The 25,403-nt window shown below is 36.2% G+C and overlaps 2 protein-coding genes across 4 annotated transcripts in view; one reads left to right on the top strand and one right to left on the bottom strand.

Moving 5' to 3' along the window:
- Nca (neurocalcin homolog) overlaps positions 1 to 7,282 on the top strand; it is a 210,059-nt gene extending 202,777 nt beyond the window's left edge. For 2 of the 3 annotated variants that reach the window (XM_018454693.1, XM_018454694.1), the window contains exons 2-5: positions 5,234 to 5,454; positions 5,804 to 5,922; positions 6,062 to 6,250; positions 6,945 to 7,282. In XM_018454693.1, the coding sequence (XP_018310195.1) occupies positions 5,385 to 5,454; positions 5,804 to 5,922; positions 6,062 to 6,250; positions 6,945 to 7,145 (579 nt within the window). In that variant the 5' untranslated portion in view covers positions 5,234 to 5,384 and the 3' untranslated portion in view covers positions 7,146 to 7,282. Of the gene's footprint in view, positions 1 to 5,072; positions 5,133 to 5,233; positions 5,455 to 5,803; positions 5,923 to 6,061; positions 6,251 to 6,944 lie in introns of those variants that run through there. The other variant, XM_018454695.1, reaches the window with a different exon arrangement.
- A 9,350-nt stretch (positions 7,283 to 16,632) lies between these two features.
- Gapvd1 (GTPase activating protein and VPS9 domains 1) lies at positions 16,633 to 25,024 on the bottom strand. The gene is given in 19 exon segments (XM_018454701.1): positions 16,633 to 17,431; positions 17,500 to 17,885; positions 17,971 to 18,182; positions 18,274 to 18,530; positions 18,627 to 18,853; positions 19,061 to 19,526; positions 19,620 to 19,651; positions 19,757 to 20,029; positions 20,161 to 20,249; positions 20,337 to 20,595; positions 20,729 to 20,890; positions 20,981 to 21,154; positions 21,391 to 21,550; positions 21,908 to 22,086; positions 22,167 to 23,401; positions 23,403 to 23,494; positions 24,118 to 24,260; positions 24,345 to 24,528; positions 24,936 to 25,024. Coding segments are annotated over 17 exon segments (4,467 nt in total). The 5' UTR covers positions 24,250 to 24,260; positions 24,345 to 24,528; positions 24,936 to 25,024; the 3' UTR covers positions 16,633 to 17,299.
- Positions 25,025 to 25,403: the final 379 nt, after the last annotated feature.

Genomic DNA, 25,403 nt, shown 5'->3' with positions numbered 1-25,403 from the left:
AACTTGAATTTGCGTAAGCAACGATTAAAAATTCGTTACCTTGTTTTAGCTCCATCATTTAGGATTGTTGTGCCACTTAGGGATGATTACATCAAGATACCGATAAACAACGCGGTAAATGCGTTTAGAATTTCGCAGGCACGCTACTTCTTAATTAACTCGACAAGTCCGCTTATCTAAAAACTAGACTCTCTCAGGCGCGTATTACAAACGTCCTTGCGAGATAATCACGGGCGCGGCATTTTGCATACGGTCGTCCCACATTTCAAGTAAAATCACTTTTCCGGAGAAGGTCGTTACCGATCAGAACATGAGACAACAGATATAAATCTTTCAGGGGGTATCAATTTTGCCCGAAGGCCATAACGAGCTTATGACTCGTGGCATTCATCGCCGAGATAAAAGAACAGGCGCGCATTTACCTTATTAGATAATACGCAACGAGAGGGAAGAAAATGGCATGGCATTTATCCGTAAATAGTACGTACCATGTTTTTCATGATTATGAAAATGATGTGCGTTTTGTTAAATAGCATGAATTTTTAATTTGCTGCGCAAAAAGTCGCGAGACACTTTACAAGAAAGAAGCTATTAGCTTTGGAGTTAAATATATGTTGTTCCAATAATGTCCTGCAATTTCCTTCTATCACTAGCGGTAGAATGAAAATGAGACATGATGTAAGGTGCAACAGGAAAAATCGATAAAATGTATATTTCAAACATAGTCATTACAATGCAGTAGCATTAATATTGCTCGATTAAAACCATTGTAAGAAGTATTGCGACCGTGGAAAATATAATAAATATTCCTGGCACTTGTTTCACATTTTCGATCTACAACAAATCGTGAAAACTACGAATAGTTCACTGTTAAATTCATAGTGTCAAATTATATTCAATTTGAATTATTTTTAACCATTTCCATATATAAGTCGCCACTGTTCCTACTCAATTAATTTTAATTTAATTAATTTTAAAACAATAGAGTTAAACAATTTAACTTAAAAAATGTATTAAACTTGACTTAAATTTAGTTGATTATTTTCTAAATGCATACGTTAATATGAATATTGTTTAGTTTGAAACTAAAAAACAGAAATTAATTGATTTACATTTTGACACTTATGAAAGTAAAAAATAAAAAATATTATTTAACTCAAAAGCATGAATTACTATTGCTCCTTTGATATGTAATATAATAGAGAATTTTAATTTATTAAATATTTAACGATATAAAGTTAGTTATAATACACATTTTATGATTTCTATTTGAGTATTTTCGGATCGCGCGACGATTGATTTGAAAAATCAGAAGAGGGATATTTGTTTTTGGTGCCATAACGAGATTTTAAAAAATTTAGTTGCAAAAGAATATCTTTTGAAGAGAAATATCTTTTTAAAAAAATGACATTTTAGAAAATGAGGATACAAGCGATATCACAGCTCCGAAAGTTATATCTAAAATTAAATCTTCGCCAGGTATGGTGCACGTTGATCATGAAGAAAAAGGGAACTGCAATACTTTTATCATTATCTACATCGTTAAAACTTTTACCTGATTCCGATCTATACTATGCTATTACGCTATTACGTTCGCCGATCCGAATATGCTCCCGCACAATACTTTAGATTTCAGATACGTAGCAGATACATGAAATTTGAAATGTTGTTATATAGCAGATACGTAGCAATACGTATGTACCAGATACATTAAATACCGATGAATGTCCGCTCTATAGACACTTATATAGACATTTACATTACATACCAAATACATATGATAATATATAATATATATTCGATACGTATTAAATTCGATACGTATTAAATACGTAAATTATGTATTTGATACATATCTCTAATATTGCAAATACGCGTTCAAAATGTACTATGTGTGTTATATAACTTATAAAAAAATCGGATATACATTAATTGTACAGCAATTACATTCAATATGTTACAAAATAGGAACTTACTTTCGACTTGTTGTTTAATTTAAATTATTTTTTACTATTTAACTTAAATTGGTTTTACACGAAATTATTTCGATCAGCACTAAAAATCCAAACTTGACCGAAATAAGCCTTTATTCACATCGCGGTCTAATATATGATACTTCAATATTGCTTTTGTTTATTCTTAGATTCAGATAATAACTACGCACACAAAAACTTGCTCAAAACTGTCCGTTTATGATTTTTTTAATGTTATATAGTGCTACTACGCCATCTTGTGACGTATTATTACATTCTGTTAAATATGTATCAACTATTGTGTTTGATATATATCCATGTATTTAAATATGTATAGTATATACCTGCTACGTATTACATACGTATTTCAATTTGGATATTTCACATCCATTGCATTAATTACGTATTTAATACATTATATTTGATATGAAAGAAAACGCAATGTAAATGCAACATAGATACGTATTTAATATATATTTGCAATGAAAGGTGCTGTGTGGGCTTATTCGAGCTTCAGACAGAGTCGCAACGAGAGTCTTTCTTCCTCTTTGTAACGAAGCGATGCGTAAGCAGGTCGTTTCGAACGGCTAAATATATCAGTTGATTTGATTAAAGCGAATGCGTAATTAGCGCATCCACTGATTACGCGAGATTTCCGTAGCGTGTGCCGTAAATATCTCGTAATTAGCGTATTATGTACTTTGGTGTATCGAGTGTATTACGCGCATTCTGCGGGATTTACAATCAACGACTTTCAAGAATACGTGATTCGATTCGCTTAAATCGCATTCACACGCTTCTTTTTTTAGATCGCAACGATGTCATAATCTCTTAGTATTCAACACGACGTCTCTATATATTGACCCTTTTGGCTTTGTATTCGTTCGCGATATTGCGTGCGTGCTTCTCATTGCGCAATTCATAGCAGTATATTGGTAATATAAATTTGTAATCTCTCTTTTTCAAATTATTTTTATAATTATCCTAGATTAGAATTAGTTTTCCGAACTTGTTCTTTTTTTATTAAATATTTCTTTTATGACTAATCCTTTTTTTAAAAATAACTTCAATTTGTCTATTTAGACGAAATAATTATTTAATGTAAAACATCATTGTTTCCGGACGAAGATCGACTCCGAAAGGGTTAATAATGTATATTATATCGCTATTAAATCAACGTAATTATTTTGATGCGATACATTATAGTTTACCGATGTATTATAGTTAAAGAAAAGAGGACATAAAAACTAACACTGTAGTTTATTTTATAAAATCTGGCGGATTGGTCAGAAGAATATGTTAAATCTTTGTAATTGTAATTTTGTATTTTAATAAGTTCAGAGTACATGGGACAGAACCGACGGGAATATAAATGTTAAAACGTCAGTCCTGAGATGCGTTGTTGTCGCAAGCACGACATGGAAACAGGCTTTTAACTGTCAGCGTAATCAAGGGGTAGTTAAATATACCAGAATTTTATTTGCCGAACCTACAGCGACGAGCTCACAGATGTAATTTTCACGTGGCAAGCAGTCTCCCATAAAAAATTTCACGATAAAAAACACGACGGTTTGTCTCTGAAAATGTGCTACTTCTCCGTTGACAAGCGACACGAATCGCGACAATTTCGCGAGCGTTATCGCTGTCCCGAGATCGTATAATTTTACCACAACCCAACGCGCCCATCACCGGCTGATTTCTCGAGTTTCACGAGATGGATCCGGGTGCAGCTGCTGACGAAGTAGCAGCGATCTCGGGGTGGAACAATTCATTTACGACGATAAAGTCCTCGCATGCATGCAGTCGATTCGCGACGAAGACGACAGCGTGTTTCACGCGTTATTCACATGTCCGCACGTATAAGAACCGACGTCGGGTCGCGACAGATCGACAGATGTTACGCAAAATATTGTTATTTACATGAACATTGTGTGTTGCCGAGCGTCATCTCGTCGGGGAAACGCGCGTGGTGTGCCATCTCCCGCACGTTTCGCCGGAACGCAACTCGCTGAGAACGCCTCAGGGAGAGACCCGGAGGATCTCTCTCCCGGGACGTCGTCGTTCGGGATGACGAAGGGATGCTGCCTGCCGTCGTCGGTTATCTGTACGTAACGAATGAGCGACCGTGCGAGATTGCATCACTGCACGATGTCGCTCCCCCGAGCGAATTTATCGTTCGTGTACGCATAATATACGTGCGCCAAAAACACACAACATAGGATTTAATTAATAATTATTTATCATAAGGTCTAGTACTTACGTATTACAATTATTATATTGTGGTATAATTAATTCCGTTTAAGCGATATACATATATATAATATATATATTATATATTGTATATTATATATATATATAAAACTTCGATATATATATATCGAAGCAAACTCGTATTTTGTATGCGAGTTACACGCGGCGAGAGACCGCGAGAGCCCGCATATTATCGTCTCATTACTAATATTATTATAATAAAGCACACACTACGTTCCAAATGTATTATTATTACTATTGCTCTATTAATCTTGGAATTTTCTTCTGTTACAGTTGCGTGAATGCGTATGATTGCGAATGTGTGTGTGAGATACCCGTCCTGTCTTAAACCTTCACTTATCATCGCATCCCCAAGATGCATCCCCGTGTTTTCCTTTATTTATACATGTTGCAAATGCATTTCTTCTAGATACGTAAAACCGATAGATAAAACGTTCGTAATTCAATAAACATCCGTTTCCAATAGTGAAGAAAGTTGGTTGAATCCGAAAAATGATGGTGGCCGGAACCGTATCTTTTTCTTAAATAATTTCAACGCGGAGCGTTAACCGTTTTATTTTTCTTATAGCGTGGCTGTAATATTAATGGTGCCGATCGCAAAGGTTGAACGTTAATAAAGATCAAAGGACTTTAACGGAATGCGCACCTGATTTACGTGGAATCTTTTTTACTCTTCGTCGTCATCGTTGCCGTCGATTTTAGTATCTATGTAGCCTTTGACATTCAATCGTTTACAGAATTTGCGATTCTTCAGAGAGAAAAGTATCTTGTCCAGACGCGCGTTTTTATTCGTTCGTTTTGCACGCTAATTGCAGCGAGACGATTGATCTCGAGTACGGCCCGGCGAAGTAATAGTCGTTTCCACAAAGCGATTGAGCGGAAAAAACGGTATGACCTATCGAACATCCATCGGCTTCTGCTCCTTGCCGTTAAGCCAACTTAATCGTGAAAGTCTCCTGAAAGTTACCGAACGTCTCTTCTTCTTTCAGGCGTGTCTGGTGAAGAATACCAGCCGCGAAGCGTGTTGTGCTTAACGGCACTATTAGAATAGTAGACTAGTTAGAGCTTTAATTATCTGCTAATTGGATTTCGGAAAATCGTCGGAAAATCGGGGGATTCTGGAAGGGACTTTAAACAGCCATGGGGAAGCAAAACAGCAAGTTAAAACCGGAAGTTCTGGAGGATCTCAAACAGAATACTGAATTCTCAGGTGCGTCGCTTTCTATAGATAATTAACAGCTTATAATCTTCTGACGTGCTATTTATTATCTGTGTTGCACACGTAATAACATAGAACATTCAAGTGAAGAGATAAATTAGGAGTCTTAAATAAATTAAGCTCTTTCAAGATTACAATGAGAATGCGATAGATATTTACATATAAGAGATATTTTTATTTACAGCTCGTCAAAGGATTGGTATATAATTAAAATATTGACTAATGTATCAAACTCGACGTTATTAATAAATATTTAGCTCGCGGATTTATGTCTGGAAACGTGTGAGTAACGTTAAAGTAGCCGGGTACAAGTAATATTTTATGGTTTTTTCCTTTGAAGATGCGGAGATCCAGGAATGGTACAAAGGATTCTTAAAGGATTGTCCCAGTGGGCACCTGAGTGTGGAGGAGTTCAAGAAGATATATGGAAATTTCTTTCCTTACGGCGACGCGTCAAAGGTAAATGGAGAAATCCCGGATAAAGAGTTACAGTCGCGGATGCACCCGGGTATAATCGATAAATTTATTAACATTTCGCGTGCTGGCTCGCGCGGAATTATTTACGCTCTTTAAAAATTTATTATATGACTTCTCGTAGTTCGCAGAGCACGTATTCAGGACGTTCGATGCAAACGGCGATGGCACGATCGATTTTCGGGAATTTCTCTGCGCTCTCAGCGTTACGTCCCGAGGCAAGTTGGAGCAGAAGTTAAAGTGGGCCTTCAGCATGTATGATCTGGATGGCAACGGTTACATCTCGCGACAAGAAATGCTGGAAATCGTGACGGTACGTGCCAAGCCATAAAATTTGACTCGCGGATTCGCGAGAATGAGGGACTGAGATATAGTTTAATAATTTACGGCTCAATAAAGTCATTCTAAGCTTAATATATAGTCGACTGTATCACTGCTTCCATGTTATTAAATGTATTTCGTTGATTTAAGAATATCCTCAAGCTCCACATCCATAATATCAACGTTTTATAGCTCTTAATGAAAAAGGTGATTTAAGAAATGTCATTATCTTATGAATTACGATTGAACTGAAAGATTTTTCATTAAATTATACGGTTTTAAGAAAATTTTCATTTAATTTTTGAAGAAAAATTAACTCTACATTTACATATTATATACTCATAATTGAAAGATGGTGTGTTTATGCGTTTCTTAAAATTTCTTTAATAAATGGATTGTTACTTTCAATATAATTATACTTATCATCTTTTACTTCATAATTGTTAAAATATTACATATTATTTTTTATACATCAATTAATTAGCGTATAGTATATTTTGACCGCGTTCAACAGAATTTTTACATCTGCTGAAAGTTTTCTTTGCTGAGAACTATTTCTGTAGATCTAAAAATATAATCTAACAAGCGCAAAGCGCTTATTAAGCGTTAATTTCTGCTGAATGGGGCCATTGTTTTATGCAGTATGTTACAAATTCTATTGAACTTCATTATAACATTGATTTCAGGCGATCTACAAAATGGTGGGCTCCGTAATGAAAATGCCGGAAGACGAATCGACGCCGGAGAAACGAACTGATAAGATATTCCGACAGATGGATAAGAACAAGGACGGCAAGCTATCGCTTGACGAATTTATAGAGGGTGCGAAGAGCGACCCGTCTATCGTGCGACTGTTGCAGTGCGATCCTAGTGCACAAGCTCAGTGAGGCCCTGGGCCAATACAGACAAATATCAATATGCCATCTGCATACCCAAATCGGTGCCCGGCCCAATTAGTATCCCAAACAGAAGCGACGCGATCGTAAGAAATTGCCTACCGACGTTTGGTAGTCTGGTAGTCTGTCGAGGAAGCTCTCGAAATATTATCTTCGTCCGGTTGTTTTGAATGTTTTAATGTAATATAATATATTTATAAACGAAAATAATATTATTGCATTAGTATTTTCTACATTTGAGAACTAGAGATATTAATGCACGAAATGTGATTGTTAGATGAACGAATATATAGTTACATATGTTATAATTATAATTGATTACAATAGATCATATTTTGAAAACAGTAGAGATTCAAATATCGGTGTTAGAGAGAGAAAAATGGGATATTTATTATATGATTAACAGCCGAACGTGGTTAATGATATCTCTTAGTTTTAACCCCTGATGTCGATGATGTTTTAAATATGTTATCCGAAGACATCGTTTTGGCAGTTTCTGACAAATATCTACGATCGCGGACGCTTATGCGCGAATCGGTGTGTAAGGGCTTCTATGAATTGGGCCGGTACTCGAGAGGTCCAGGGTCACTGGGCCCATGGCGCTTGCGCATACCGCAAGCTAGTCGACAAGACTAGTCCAGTCGCTCCGTTTCATTGACGGATCGGTTTAGCGAGAAGCTTGTTACGCCTTTTCGGGTCGTACTAAAAAGCGCGCCGCGCCCGAGCGACGAACGCCATCCGCGAAAAAGAGGACGTTGCGTCGATGCCGCCGACGCATCTCGGTAGGCTGTGTAGCTCGGTTGACCCGACCGTTCGAGATGTCATGAGACGTTTAGCGAAATTCTAAAATACTCTCTGTGTTCGTAATACCCGTGATTTTTGGTGACACGCGTGCAGAGTGAACAGGAGCTTCGATGAGTGACGTTTAAGTTCTGTTATCCTCTCCCTTTCTCTCTTTTCCTCTCTCTCTTTCAGACAGCGAGAGCGTACAGATCAAAACGTCACGAGTCATAGCGAATCCTTGTACATACAGATCGCGGCATCGACGCATCCTCGGACTGCCGATCTCAGCGTACGGAGACTCGAAACGGTCTCGCTCTTCGGCCGTGCGCCGTGGCCGTCGTCGTCCTTGCACATCGCCTCGTCCCGCTTGGTATCTGATACCCGATCCGGACGAAGAGATGTCACGTCCCTTCGGGAGGGACACGCGGTATCGCATCTCCCGCCTTCAATGGACCCCGAATGTCTCGCCTCTCGGCCCACCCATTAAACGGACTGACCCATTTAACAGAAAAGACTCACAGGAGACTAATGGTCGCGTGGCGTCCCATACCGCGCGCTAGCAACGAAAAACTTAGTGATTTAGAGATCCGCGAGATTTAGGCAAAGGTCACTGCGAAATCGCGAACGCGCGCTGGCGACACGCGGCTTTTTGCTAGTTAACGCGCTTAGAGACCGATCTAGAGCTTGAGCTAGTTGGAAGAGAAGAAAACGGCTGTGTGACGCGACGGTGACCGTCACACTAACACGGATTGAGTTGCTCTCTCGTCGAAGGTGCTGCGAAGAAGAAAAGAATACTCGACTCGATGCGCTTTGATTCATGCGTGTCGCGAATGTAAAAAAGGAGCGACTAGTCTTTATATGCCCGTCGCGACGCTTCGATTTACTATGCGACGCTATATCTCGGCGACAGAGAGCTGTTATTCCATTGAATCGCGGAAAGGTTTGTCCTTTACATTGCTGTTACTCATCTCGCCGTCATTTTATCATTTCTAGTGACCTTTGTCGTTATGGAGGTACAGTAGGACGAACGTAAATCGTACACGGATAAGCATAAGAGATCCGCCTCTTTCCAATCTCGTTAAGGGAAGTAAAAAGTGCATCCTTACCGATCAGAGCGACTGGCCCTCAGCTTTAGCGAAAGCTTCACACTTCGCCGAGCGACCGACGGATGAAGAAGAAGAAAAAACTTCACATGCGCCGTATTTAGAGATTTATTTTTGTGAATGCGTGCGTCCCGCGTACCTGTGAGAGCGTGCGAGAGTGTGCGTATATATATGTATGTATATATACATATATGTCTGTACTGTGTGTACGCACGTGCCCGATAATAGAGAAGCGAACACGATGGAGAAGAAGAAGAAAAAGAAGAAGAAGAGAAAGAGACGGCTCGTAGTGCGAGCCTTATCGCCCTGTCGTCCGATTATGTATCAATCGATCGATTGATCGCGATAATTATACACACATAGATATATTATACAATTATGTATTATTGACTATGAAATACTATAGAAGAGAGCCGCAAAAGGGATCGCGAGTGCGACCGCCGCGATCGCGATCTCCGCCCACGCGAATATACACGCAGCAGCAGAGTTCCGACGTTTTTATCGCACGATCGGGACGATCCGAAAGGAGATAACATAGGCCGACAAAAAATAATTGTTATTAAAGAACTTTAATCATAGTAGGCGTTTCTTATAGATTTTCGGTCACAAGAAACAATGTCGATGGTTAAATTACATGTCAAGATTTAAAGTTATTTTGATTTTTAAGATTTGTGAGAAGGAATAGTCAGATCTCAATGTTATGGGTCCCGATCTCTTCGTCAATTTCCTTGAAATTTTATTAAAAATTCTTCGTATCTTTTTATGATGAGTTAGTTTTGAAAAGAAACGATTTTATTGCGAAGAGAATGGGACTCATAACGTTGAAATCAAACTATTTGTTCTTACTAATCTTGCCAAACATAAGAAAAGTGCCTACTTTCCTACTCACTGTATCTGTAACAAATATGTTTTGTGAGACAACTTTTTATCTTTTGCTTAAAAAAAATTAATATGTATGTATGTACGTCAAACATTTGCCTATTTTTATTACTTTATTGACGGTTAATGATTTATTACACATTTTTTCCCTATGAATCGCTGCATGATTTTTCATCTTAAAAATCAAAATAACTTTAAAATAATAATCGAATAATATAATAGAGCAATTTGGGGGAGGAGGGGGTAGCATTGTTTTTTATGATTGAAAATCTATAAGAAATAAATTCTATTCTGATTAGAGTTACTTCACAACAATTCTTTATTGTGATCTGTGTAATCAATTATCAAGTAAACACGAGCGTAAACGATCTATGCTTCTATATATTTTTTTTCCAATGTACGATGAGAGTGACTTACAGCGGTTTCTCGCGCAGCCATTTGTCGAGAGGATGAATCTTCGCTGAGCTTATCCTGTAGTTCGCCTTTCTTTCTTTCTGTGAAGCTTTCTCATCGCATCTCCTCCCTTCTTTCCTTCCTTTTCACTTATCTCTTATCGAGCGACGCAATCACTTTTCGTCCTATGCTTCGATCGGTACCCTCGGGAAAAATAATTTTGTTGCGCTGCGCGCTCCCAACGAGGCACCCGGTCCGGCAATGCATTGTTTTCAGAGTCGTAATGAAAGAATTCTAACTTTATTACGCTCGGTCGTAATGCAAAGCAGCATTGCGTTTTACAAGAGCGTTATACAGATGCAGATATATAAATATTATATACATAGAGAGAGAGATAATACAAGAATCTCTACTATAATATATATCTCTATTGTACTTTCTAAGATGTACATCTATTCACCTCGTGCTCATTAATATTTAAGGATAAAGACTATTTAATGATATCTCTCTAATCTCTCGATACAGTCATTGTATAAACAAATAAATAACCTCATTAATGTTAACGCATATAAGTATATTACACACGTTAAGATTCTAAAGTTACACTTGAACTTTTCCGATACTAAGTGAAACAGATTTTATTCTGCGACAAAATCAGAGACACAGTAAAGCTTCGAATTTACAAGCAGTAAGAGGTAGTTGCGTTCGTTGAAAACGAAATCCATGTTATATCAAATAGCATAGGACTGCCAATACGTCCCATTACTTGTCGGCAGTCACACACTTATTAAATTGTACCTTAAAATGAATCAAGCAATAAACACGAGAAAATATCGTGACTAAATCTTACACAGAAGGTCGTAATATAGAAATGGTATAATTTTTCGATTTTTGGCTGATATCTATTTTACAGTCCTTTTCAAGGTAAAAAATGAATAATATCAGAGTTGTACCGGTTTATCAGAATACGAGTGGTATTGAGGCGATCGCGATTAATAATAACGCGCGTAGTCGTTTGAAAGTAAGATACTAACAATTTTCTATTCTGAAAATTGTTCGTTCAAATAATGACGTTTCGTTATTATCTGCTAGCTTAAAATCTCATACTTGTTACAATATGCATGCGTCTCTTTTACCGAAATTTAACTTTATGTGTGACTTCATTAAAATTTTCTTCAAAATTACTATTATCAAAGAAACATAAGTTGCACATTTTTTATTTATGTTCTTTTTTTTATTTAGTTTAGTTAATTTCTTAATGAAAATGTAAATGTGAAAAGTGATTACTCTTCTTAAACATAACTAATGTTACATACTTTTGCGTCCTTATAACACTCTTACACGATGTAACGTCGAAAAGAATAGTTACACATGCGCATGGATTTTACAGCATTATTGCTAGTGGAAAAATCAAAAGCGTGTAGAACACATTTTCTCATTCTAGAGTTTAAGTATATTGTAAATCAGCGATAATACGTCTAGCTTTGTACAACACGATTTCAGTACTCGCTATATAAATCGTGCGAGTCATGTTCGCAAAATTCATTTGTCGTTTCGATATATTGTAATTACGATATTATAACGTAAACTATTCCGATCGACGTTGCATGGTCTAAGAAAATGTAGAATAAGTATTTATCGTCGAATTATGTGGATGTAGAAAAATGATATAAAAAAGACAACTAATCTGCCTTGTGTTATCGCAAAATCGATTCGTAAATAATTTGATAAAATTTGCTATTTTAATTTAAAATAATGAGTGTTTTATCGTGAATATTTACGACGTGAAAGCGAAACGAGATGAAATCCGTGCGTCTGCTCGTTCTCTGCTGCGTGGACGCCGATTAAGTCGCAAGTATCAAAAACTTTGTCAAAAGACGACATTTGCTCATCACGCCTTTATGTTTACAAATTCCATATACATTCAAACGACGCGAAAACCAAAAAGACATCTAAAGACATATAAAGGCGTTTAAAAGTTTCTTGAAAAGAAAGAAAATGTATCTAAATGATATTTATTTATTAAAGTTAATGGATCGATTTGTCAATTAATTATCTAGAATCTTTTTACCTGGATCAACGTGATCGGTTGAAAAGTATACGTAAAGGACGCCTGAAAGGCGAGGGCGTCTTAGACGTTTCAATGAGACTTTTAAGACCATTTAAATGGTGCCTGAAAGGCGAAGGCGTCTTTTAATTTTAACTCGTTCTCCGATTAATTTTTGCGTACAACGGACGTTTTAATTGTGTATTCTGTCTAGCGTTCAATATCTTCACGTAGTGTCAATAAACATTTAATTCCGACGATCCATTTCTCGTGATGATCGCGGATTAATTATGTAAGAAGGAACCAATTGCAAAATAGAAGCGAGACGAAGTATAACTTCGTCTCGCTTCGTCCGTACTTGTTTGATTGCAATTGTTAAACTGCTGTTTAACAATCGTTAATTGAAAGTTCATGAAATTCATATCCGAATCCTGTTACAATGTGACGCTAAAATACAGAATTTTTATCATTTCAGAGTTTTCTTCTCTCTCTCGCGGTGGTTCTTTCTCGCGTAATTATGTCCAGCTATCAGTGCGAATCAATGGGAGATTCAACGGCACTGTATTTTTCCAAATTATTGTATTCATAATATGAGCGAATCCAGACGTTTATTGGTCTCAGATTCATTATGATACGATGATAATCAAGTTCATCGGAAACTTTTCACGCTTCTCGATCGAGCGGCGAGGAGAGTTCAGCCGCAAAGAATACGTATTGTGCCGTTTGGAACTTTCATTATTGTATCGTTATTCATTTGTGTGTCGACGCGAATACCTTAGGAAGAGAAAAAGTCGGTTGTGATAACATTCACGACGTAGCACTGTCCTTAATCGAACGCGTGCCTCGAGATCATCCTTGAAAATTATTCCCGAGACTGCGTACAATCTCTTGTTTCGCGGACAAATTTTCTCGTTTCCGTCTGATCGCACCGTCGCATTCTGATGTTTTCCTATCCGATACGATGTATGTATGTACAGAGAAAGAAACGTGCGCCGAAGTGCGAAAACCAATTTGCCGAGCTCTTCTTTCTTCTCCAGAAGAAAAGAGGATCCTCCGATCTCTTCTCGCCATAGCGATCTCTTCTTTTCCCCAGAACTGCTCATTAGAAAGTTAGTGCGATAGCTCGTCGTTTCGCGGAAAGTTTGCACGCATGAAAAAAAGACGCACAAAAAAAAGATGAATAGATTTTACGAAAATATATAAATAAATGTGCGAGAAAAGAGAGAGAAAGAGAGATTTGATTACGTTCGTTGAAGCGATATCGATGACACTTGCTGCTCGTGTGTTTGTCGTGATATTTCTTCCTAAGCTAAGATATACATATACGAAGAGTTATAATGCGGATTGTTAAAATAGTTTCTCATGTTATTATCGACGTATAACAGTTCCGAGAATGATAAGACCGTTAATCGAACAAACGAAACATAACTTCTCTCGAAATTTAACCCTATCATGTTCTTATATCCCTCGATATATTCCCTCTATCTCTATACTCTATACTCTCTATAATTTTGCTCTTGCCTAATGGTTGTTCTACAATGTGCTCTTTGTTTCCTGTTTCTTGCTTTTTACCTTTTGCTTTTTTTCTGTTCGTTTTATCAACAATTATATTTCTTGATATGTGTTTTCTGTTTCTTCTGAAGTTCGTTAACGTTTATCTCGAGCAACAGAAAACGAAAAACGGGATAAGAAGCAAAAAGGCAAGATACAAAAAATAGCAAAAAGCAAAAAACAGGAAATAAAAAGCACATGTAGAATAGGCTTAAGGGATCGTAGCGTTCTTGGCTAATTAGAGTTTTGCCCTTAGAATATCAACGATATTGCGAGTTAATCGCTTATGCATCAAGAATTCTATAGCGCTAATTCTAATCGCCGATATTCAAAAAGACCTATGCCTTACAAAACTTTTCTCTGCATCTTATTCTTGCCAATATGTTCTAGTATCTACTTCGATAACGTTTGTTGGAGACGCGTAACTCGTGAAGCTATTAGTTGAAACGATCCTCTTTCTCTCTAAAAAAGAATTTAGAATAATAAATCTACGGTACACTTAGTATTTGTGATGAATTGTTAGAACTAATTAAAACATATGATTTCTTTTGATTCTTTCCTCAATATTATATGTTGAATTTAATCGAACGATGATATAGTTTCAGAACATTGCTAAAATTTCTTGGTTCTTTCCTTATGTTAAGAGAGCTACAGAAAAAAATAGATTAGGAAAAAAAATAGATGGAGTTCAGCAAAGCTAAAACTTGCTACGCGAATTTAGCATCTATAACTAAGAAAATTTGATGATTCAACAAAAAAATTATGTTTGTAAGCAATTATTAGTATGCTAATTCAGCTAATTCTTTGCTGCAGTGAAAATTGCTAATGTAACGAATGTATAATTGTTTCCTTTATTACAGCAGCAAAAGTACGCGCTATTGCGTTTTTCTCTTAGCTAACATGTTCTGTTAAAAATTTTCATCTATATATTGTATTGATTTTTATAGAAAGTTATCTTTGCTGTATTAACAAATGTATTGTGCTATTACAACAAATATGATTATCCATAATTGCTAATTTTATTCAACTGTACAATTTTATATAGAATACTAGCTGTCTCCATAATTACGGCTATAGATTTACTGAATCAGTGAAGTTTTTAATTGTTTTAATAAATCTTTTTTTCCGTGGCTGGATTCAAATTTTCGATTTATATTTTATTTCGCTGAACTATAAATCGATCGGAGATATATCTCTTGTCTTAATTACCTTTTTTTTTTTCATTTTTCTATCATCTACAATTATTTCCTATATTTAAATTTCAAAGTTGCTCTCATCGATTCATGCATTCGATATTGTTTCACGTTTAATCGATTGAGTCTTCGCGAGCTACGCGACTCAAAAGTCCAACGTGAAACATGAAAGTTAATTGTGGAAAAATCTATAATTAGAATATTACACAAAAAATTTCCAGTCAGTTCCCGATGTTTTTTCTCGTAGATGTACAACACACAAAAACGTAGACATTCTGCGATAGATTAATCTCTTCCTCGTAAATCCACCTGTTTCGACGCCTATATTTTCTCACGATCTTCTCGATGTCTTGCAATACCACTTATTATTTAATAGCCACGGAAATAATTGTTGTGATCCCTCTGAGGATTTTTCCCCCTCTAAGATTTCGAGCCGGATCGTCTACCGGCAATTTCTTTAAACGTATTCGACACTCTCTCTAATTCTCATTCTTTCTGTATTTCTATAATATGAAATTTATTACTGTTACTTTGATATGTGGTATCTATCGGTGCTAAGTGTACGATGTACGTGTTCTGTCTCGTATTGCGTTTTTGTTTCGCACAGCGGATATGTATAATTTGTCAAACTTTCGCACGTGGTCGCGTCTGAAGCTGCGTCTCCCAATATCTCGGCGTGGACGTTGGACGCTCGGTGCATTTCTGTCGAATTTCGCGTGACAGTTTGAAACGAATATCGATGTGTGTAAAAAAAATTACGGATAGAGAAAATCTCGTGGATCTCCCCTTGCGACGCGATCGCCGATGCGGCTGGTGCGAAAGTTATGCGGCGGCGGAGTTTTATATTGTAGCAATTGCGTCAAAATCCGCAAATTATTACACTTTAATATTAATTTACTCTCAGGACACGGTTAATTTATTGTTATTTTTCCTCTTTTTTTTTCTTTTCTTCTCTCCGCGAAGACACGCAATGCGATATAACGTATGTGATAATACATGCTGACGTCGTACAAAAAAGAAAAAGTTACGAAAATCAAAGCGCACGTTTCTTCTTTTTTCCTTTTCGTTTTGCGTTCCGGTACCGACAACGGAGAACACCGGTAAGATATTAATGTTGTGTATATGGTGATCGTGAGGAGTTATAAAATTTTTATTTGCTTTACGCCTTATACATATTTACTGTAAGTGATAATTATTACTAGTTGTTTATTATAAATAAGAACGAATCACTCTTGTGTATCAGTTAAATTGCTACATTAAAGTGTTGATATTATACTCGTTCAAAATGCGTCTCAATCGATTTCCTCGGAAATGTCATCCTCGAAAGAGCACTGATTGCTTTAATCGCAACTTCCCTTATGTATCTAACCGGATTGTCCATGCGTTCCATCTCTAAATTTATTATTACCATTCACTAGAATTGCCCTGTTTTTAAATTGAGCGCATATTATTAAATTACTGATATATATATATATATATATATATCGATATATTGATTTACATTATTAATAATATTAGTGATGGTGGCTTGACAATAACGTTAACTATTTCGCAGTATTAACAAGTATTATGCGCTCAAATTCTCTAAAACTAGCTTCTTTTATTATACCTTCTCTTTCTATATATCGATCGATTTATATAAATAAATCTTCTGTCTTTTTTCCCTTACAATATTTCTGATATATATCTTAAATAAAATTATATAAAAGCGCTACGAAAGTGATATTTTTCACGGATCTGATTCGAGTTTCGGTTCTTAGGAAAGGTGCGCGTAGAAAGAGTACTCCAACACAGTTTATCCTGCTAAATGATTATCAATTCTATAAGTTTTGTATTGTTTACACATAAATTATAGACTATCTAAACGTTTCTTTTCTTCGATGTCCTGTGAAATTTTACAATAGAGTTACAAATAAAGATAAAGCCATACTTTACGTATAATCTGATTCAGTCTTTGCTAATGTTATATATAATAATGTGCGAAAGAACTAACAGTTAGACTTTTAACTATTTAAGAGGCTACATTTAAGAATTTTAATAAAAAGAAAAGAAATTGGAAGCGTTAAACTATTCAGCTAGCTTTACACAAGATATTGGTCTTCTTTAAGAAATCGTCAAATTATGATTATGATACATTTCTACATTATCACCAGCATCGAATCTAATCTTATTTATCATGATACTCCTGAGAAACTGTTAATCCATTGTCTTAATAAACTCAATCGCGGAGCAGAATTGCGTCCACCAATATTGTTCCTCGCCCTCCAATCGATTCCCGTAAAAACTGTCTACGTATTGAACAGTCGACAGTAACGACGGCGGATTAGTCTGAAATTAAGCATAAGTTAATAATCACTTTTCTTATTAAAATTTATCTTTTCTTTCCAATCGTGTACCTTGATTATGACATAGACCAGCACGGGAATAAGATCGTCGGCAGCAGGTATGCCTCTTTCCGATGCCATAGAAAGAAGATTCATGATGGTAGTCGCGCAACGAAATACACACTGCAACTTATCCCTAGGAGTCTTATACGCCGATATCACAGCCAATTCAGCCTGCGCCCATGGCCAGGGGCATTCGTAATGATAAACCTTTGGAATACGTAGGTCCTTGTGATTTGGAGTTACGACCTTCGCCAACTTTTTAATGTGATCGTGAAGAAGCTGGTCCCTATATACATCTCCATCTCCATTTGGATAGAGTGCATTGTGGTATACCCGCGCCATGACGGTTCTTTCCACTACAACTCTCGCCAAATCTAACTGGTTAGCGCTCGCCGCTGAAAGTAAGAAGCAAGTTCAAGTATTCCTTAGCTAGGTAAATTACGAAGGTAAATTACGAAATAAATAATTATATTCATGTACATTGCCAGATCGGATCGTTGTCCATTTCGGCGTGGACCTTCCCTAGGAAATTATCCACAAGATCCTGTTTCTCATCAGCCAGCGTAAGCTTTTTAAACTCGTCGCAGAAACGCAGGAGGAAAGCCTCTCTTTTTTCCAAAAATACCCTTACGCAAACGGATACGAGATGATTATTGATAGCATCTCGATCGCACTTAACTCGCACGCATAATCTAAAAAATATCATAATAATGTTTAAATAGTCGCATTTTATACATTATTAATATATTCTACACAAATATGATATTTATATTTAAATAATACCTATCTAAGTGAGCTAACGTCGACAGTAATCCTTGACGACATCTAATTAAATAAGCGATATAAGGGGATCGCTTTTGATAGTCTTCTCGAAGAGATTTGAAGAGTTTCCTACATCCATCATCATTAAATAGACGCACGCAACGTAAAGTTTCATGAAGGTGAGCTATTAATGCCCTATCCTGCAGATTTATAGCTTCTGCCAATTGTAGTTGTAAAAACGCAACTAGTTCGTTTTCTTTCTGCGACCAACAATGTCTCTGAAATTTTATACGTGAATATTTGAATACTAAGTAATTCAAAAAATCAAATTTTGTTTTGTATATCATGTCACAGAAGATTAACACAATAAATACCTCCGATGTATTCCATGGAATGTGTTGAAGGTCAGCAGTACTAAGTACCATGCGTAATTTTCTTTTAGCATCTGCAAAAGCATAAGATAGTTCTACATTATTTGGATCGATTGAAAGTCTTTCATCTTCCACCTCTTTTGTACGAGATTGATTGCTTTCGATCGAAGCTGTATCGCTAGCTGCGCTTGGTTTTCTTCTATATTTCGCTAATATATCATCGGTAGTATCTGAAAAAAAGTAATGAGGAGATTTAATAAACTGCTGTCCAAAATAAGAAAACTTACAAGAAAACTTTTCATCATATTTAACATTATTTTCCGATTTATTTTCGATTCAATTATATACACATGTAAAATTATTAAAACAGTTTGTTTTGTTGTAACAATAATCATTAATATTAGTTAAACTTAATTAGTTAAATTTATTAATCTTACCGCCCGCGACATTACCAGATGATGTTACATCTTCCGACATAATCCTGCGTAATCTATGCCTGCACATATCGACGCCGTCGCCACCAGCTTCTCGATCAAAACATCTGTCGTCCGCCCCGCGAATTGCTTTACCTCTACGATTTCTCAATGTCATTTTCAATTTACCAAAGAAACCGCGTTTGTTTTTTTGATCATCATCCAACAATTCCTTATCGCCACGCTCAGCAGTCATATCAAAACTTATACTCTTTGGAATTGCTCCCGTTGATGCATTTGGCTTGGAAAAATTGGGAATCGATCCATCGACTGCATCACAAGTGCCATTAATTGTTGGTGTTGGTAAATCCGATGCTGAAATGTTACTTTTCACGCGAGGTTCCGATCCGGAACTACTGCTAGATGTTAAACTAGCCGTGCTTAATCGGCCTACAGTATCTCCGACTGATGTTATACAGCTATCCAATTCCTGATTTACAAAATTCACATTTAGATCCCAAATATCTTCGAAAGTAAAAAAGTAATAGATTGACAGAAAAAGATTAAGCGAAGCAATACAAACCTCTGTTTTCGTATCACCATTTTGGGACTTCTCTGGCAAAACAGGCGCAGAAATATGATTAGCTAATAGCAACGCTGGTGCGACTGCAGCCGCAGCGATGTGATTGTGCGCAGGTGCTTGACGTTCAACTTGCTTACCATTGTCAATTTGAAGTTTATCTATCAAGTGGACCAGCCTGTCGTCCCGTAACGGTTTAGTATAATCCATATTGCTTATATTGTTAGCGTTTTTGTCTACGTATTCCATTGTACTACGTCGGTAATCGGATTTGGTTCCACCACGACCTGTTACATTTGACGACGATGGTAATGGAGATGTTGTTGGAGATGGATGAACTATTGAAGTTCCTATGCCAGAATCCTCTCGAATCCCTGAAATTGTCGAAAAACTGATGCTTGAACCATCCGGACCTGAAATTATTAATTGTATATATTGTAATTAAAAATCATTTGATGATATTACTAGTATTACAATATATAATTGCATATATTATATATTGCAATATATAATTGCATATATTATATATTGCAACTATATTTACATGGGGTTGCAGATTGAAGCGTTTCTTCATTCCCCTCAGAATCAGCACGACTTTCTATTTCGATTTCAGATCTGGCTGTATCATCAGATCTATGCGAATATTGCAAATTAAAAAGATATCTTATTTCAAATAGAATAATACTTTATAAACATAATGTGATATATAATAATATATACCTAGCAACGCTAGCAGTGTCATCAGTATCTACTTCAGTTAATCTTTCTGAATCGCTGGCTAATACGTCTGTGCTCCAGGCTTCAGAGGCGGTTTCACTAATGTCTAACATGGTTGGTGTAGGGTCAGCAGGTAGAACAGGTGCAACCTGTTCAGGCGGAACAGCAAGCAGTATTCGATCCTGTTGTTCAACTATTTCGCTATCTGAGGCCAACACATCTGTAGACCAAGTATCGGATACCATAGAAACAGTTTCATCTCCTAAAAAAAGTATAATATATATGTAAATAATTATATAAATTAATAATAAAAAATAAGTATTGTATTATCAATTGTGATGCTAAATAAATATTGTTCGTTTTAAATGTGTGTATCTTTGTCAATTTGTATTTACCTTCAATAAGTTTTTTAATTTCAAATTTACAAAATTTATCATCAATTTCGGATCGACTTTGTTTAGTTGGGATATTAGGCGGTGGTAAATCCAACTGCCTTACTTCACCTGCAGCGCGTCCATCATCTCCTTCAGTAATCTGAGACGATGGTGTATCTCGACCTAGTGATTATAGAAAATTAAATTAAATAATTTATAATTGCAATTGGTACTAAATGTAAAAAAAGGAACAGTTTAATAGAATTAATATACCTGATATATTAGGAGTTCCTCTACCCGATACATTAGCAGACACCATGTCTGAGAGGTTATCGTTTTGATCTTCTGTTTCTAATTCTAGAGAAGAAGCGACACTGTGATTGGAAGCAGCTTCTGATACAGCTTCCAAGTTATCAGACGTATTGCCAATCGACCCTTCGAACAAAACTAATTATTTTTAATGTAGATGTGTTATGAAAGCCAAGCAATAAATTCTTTAATATTTATATTTTTAATATTAATTTTTAACGACATGAAAAAGATTAACAAAAAATAAAATCAAAGAAAGTTATATAAATAGACAAAATTAATGAAATACATGTAAATGTAAATTTAGCTGTTCTAAAAAACATGAACACTATTAAAGCAATTAATATTATATTCAATATCGGTAATTGATATACCTTCATCATGTGAGAGTGAGAATCGAGTTCTCTTCTCTTGCGTTTCGATACGTTCGACACTGTTATTCTCTTGTCTAGGATGTTCATTAGAGGCGTCATCAGGGAGATTCAAAGTAACAGGTCCATTTCCCATACCATTTTGGAGTTCCATGCATAGAACCTATATAAATAATGAAATAAAACATTTTATTTGGTAGCTTTAATCATTAGTTCTAAATTTATTACTTTCTCGGACTTTTGTTATATAGACATAAAAAAAACCAATTATTTATATTACCATTTATTATATTACAATTTTATAAATTTATAAAATAAATTACAAATTTATAAAATTGTATAAATTTATAAAATAAGTAATTTAATAAATGATTATATATGAAAATATTTTTTTGAAAGGTAAGCAGTATATAATTTTGTACAAACTATAGATATACAAAATATAACTTCTTATTAAATACATAAAGAATAACAAACAATAGAGTATGTAATAAATTAATACTGAGACGCATGTACATACTTTCTGTTCACTGAGTAGTCCTACGGATTCTCCAATTGTTGGACCAAAAGGTATGACCAGCACATCGTGAGAATTTTTATCTACAGTTTCTTCTTCGGGAACTGCAGTGCCATTAATTTCTTCTCCACTTTCGTTTGTTACATTTGGTGAGAATGTAGTCCTTATACCACGTCCTTTTCCTATTATGAAATATTTTAACGTTATACTATGACAATTAAAACATATACACAATCATTATTATATTATTTAGACAATATACCTTTCCCTGCAGCAACACCTCGTTTGCTAGGTGTTTCCAAATATTCATTATTTAGTTTATTATTATGCAGTAAACCCGAAGGTAATTGCGACAGCATTTCTGCTAACTGTTTTCTATCAAATGAATTATGCAATATTGTTTCTCCATTGTTATCACTAGCGATCGTGTTCAAAAATGTAATTAAGGAATTCAGTTCACTTTCCGTAAACAATGCTGCGGATCGTGACAGGCCTTGAAATTTATTATTGTCAATTATCATTGGTTCCTCCTCCAATTCTTCGGTCGCACCATCCAACATAGAATCTATTATGGAAGACACCGAATCCTTCTCAAACTTTTTATAAAGATCAATAACTTTGTTATCAATATTTTGATACTTTTGTAGCGAAAGCATTTGTAAAATTTGTCCAACTTGCATTAGATTGAACCTCGCGACATAACTTATTGGTGCATCGGTAATGCCGTAAGGCTCAGGATTAACTATAGCGGGGCAAATGAAGTATGTGAATACAAGATCAGTGCACATGGCATGCACTTCTTTTGGATCTACATTTCCATTCTTACTAAGAAGTCCTGCCATTTGTCTTACAAGCCAGCAAACACTCGTAGGAAAGCAATGTATTGTTTCGCGAATGTTGATGATAAATCTCTGCGTAATACGATACAAAGAATTAACTGTCCACAGTCTATAACGCTGTAACTTCGCTTGATATTCGGCCGTGCCTTCCTTCCCAAATTTCTTCAATCTTTCTGCAGGTAGAAATCTAATAGGCGCTTTATCCGGATCAATGTCCAAGAACATTTCATCTTCCATAAGCAACTGCACTATAGGGTTGTGCAAAGCTGCTGTCAAGAAAAGCTTTGCGGAGAACAGGCTTTCGTGAAAGATCGAGTAAAATCTGGAAAACGCGCACGTTCCATGCCTGAGTAATCTTCGTGGGTTGTCAGATGGAATTATCTGCAGCAACATAAGATGCCTCAGCAGCTGAAGGACTAAGCTTTTATCCTCTGGCAATATGCAGCTACCATACAATCCAGCAGCTAAGCACTGCACAATTGTCTGCATCGATTCTGGAATTGCTCTGTCTCCTTCGACCAAACATGAAGCAAGGAGCTTGGGTGACTTTCGTAGTGCACCTAAAAATTCTCCATAGGATAAACATGCTTGGTAGCGCAGGTACTTATACGCGTTGATAAAATGTGAATTTTCCAATGCGTTTGCTCTTAGGCAATCAATCTGGCCTCGCCACTATCAGGCGATTCAGATTGACTCTTTGTTGAGCAGTTATCCATGCTTGCTGCGCTAACTGCGACGAAACGTACAAGACCTAGACACAATAGTCTTATTAAGATGCATTCCTCTATTAAATTAATATTTATAGATCTTTTGTAACCCTTATATGTGATTTTCTAATTTTTTACTACACAATGAATCATTTGTGTGCCGACTTAATTTTCATCATTTTTACAAGTATACAAAAATTATTAGGTTATTCTCACATATACTTCACTTTTACAAAGTATTTGTAAAGTTATGTATTTTTAAAAAATGAAAAGAACAGAATCCAGTATTTAGCTAAGTGCTTCTATTTTAAAGAAAAAAATAAATAAATAAATACAGGAATGACCCTATTGTATGTATTAAGGGTTATCAATGTGACGATCAATATAGGATGTATTCTGTTTCGTATATATTTATCATTTTGTCTTTTAATATTTAGTAAACAACAAGGATAAAATGATATATCATGCACATCATGCTTGAAACAGAACACACTTCTAAGCTGAGTTCTGTTATTCACTGTGAATACTAAAAATCTATAAGTTATATCTGGAGACACAGTAGTGTCTCGGCGCTAATATAATATACATGGATTTTCAGTATTTGCAGTTAATAATAACTGAACATAACCATAGATTATGTTGTATGCAATCCATGGATGTTACTTACTCGTTCGTTAAGGGTCTGCAAGTTCTGCTGTTCTGAACTAACAAACAGTCTTTCTTGCCGCAAATGACGAGCCAATTCCATCATATCCCACTGTAATGTCCCATGGGAATCGATACTGTTGATCGATGACATTATTGGACGTACTTTCAATGTGAAAAACAGCCATATAGAATATAAACCATTTCAAAATTTAATTATACGAGGAAGTATATTATTTCCATAGTTACTTGCGTACAATCCTGTTAATCGGTTATCCTGCACATTAATAACAGTCGGAATGAAATGTACGCAGGCTTACTTCACGAAGAACCTCAGCAGCAAGATTTTTGAGCGCATATGCTGTCTCTCTGAGTCACGAGGATCGCGCGTCAAGTGCATACAAGTGTGAGAGAGAGAGGAAGCGTAGTTCACCTGACGAAGTAAATAAAGATCTCAATTCGAGGCAAAATACAACGACAGAGCTCAGATTGCATAACGCGTTGGCAAATATGCGAGCGTGATTTCGCGATGATATCATAGGAATGAAGCTCAAGGTGAAACGTAGCGATCGTCCGCGTCACGTATTGAAACGTTACAGGGAAACGCTGTCGAGCACGAGACGGGTGTTACGCGTGCTTCCACATCCCCGACGAGATACTGTCGCGTTAGCATTGGTTTTTATCGTGGAAAATAATCGTCGCGTAAGTCGCGTTCGCTTTGCCTAGTGTCTCCTGATGGTCGCGCGTGCACCGTGTCCGTATCCTGATTTCACTAGCGCTTGCTCGCGCGCGTAACAATATCTCTCTGTATCTCTCCACAAGGAATGCTCGAACACTTACGCGTCGTCGGGAACGACGATCGCACAATTTGTTGTCGCACGCGGGTCAGAGCAACACCCCCAATACCCCCAATGATACACGCACATCTTCTGATCTGATTGTAGGTTAGATTTTTTTCTTCCACAAATAAAATCACTAGATTTTAGTAAAGGTGCCTTTTCATGCTGATGCCGACGCTCATTTTTAAGATACAGCCACAATAGAAGGAATAAGGAATAATGATTCCAACCTATCAGAAATCGTGTACAGGACCAGTAAACTCCCATTGGGTGCATTCAGTATCACGACCGCTCACTGAGCGCTCAGAGAGCTCTTGTATTATGTGAGATCTACAATAGAAGTCGTAGCGGTCGTAGAATCTTAAATTGTAGAAAATTGACCAATCAGAATCGATTATTCTTCTCATATTTGACTGTGATTGGTTAATTTTCTATAATTTAAGACCCTACGACCGCTACGACTTCTATT

This window comes from Mycetomoellerius zeteki, unplaced genomic scaffold (assembly GCF_001594055.1).
Source record: "Mycetomoellerius zeteki isolate Tzet28-1 unplaced genomic scaffold, Tzet1.0 scaffold446, whole genome shotgun sequence".
Taxonomy (NCBI): domain Eukaryota; kingdom Metazoa; phylum Arthropoda; class Insecta; order Hymenoptera; family Formicidae; genus Mycetomoellerius; species Mycetomoellerius zeteki.
The sequence above is the reverse complement of the archived record's forward strand: the minus strand, read 5'-3'. Positions and strand labels throughout refer to the sequence as shown.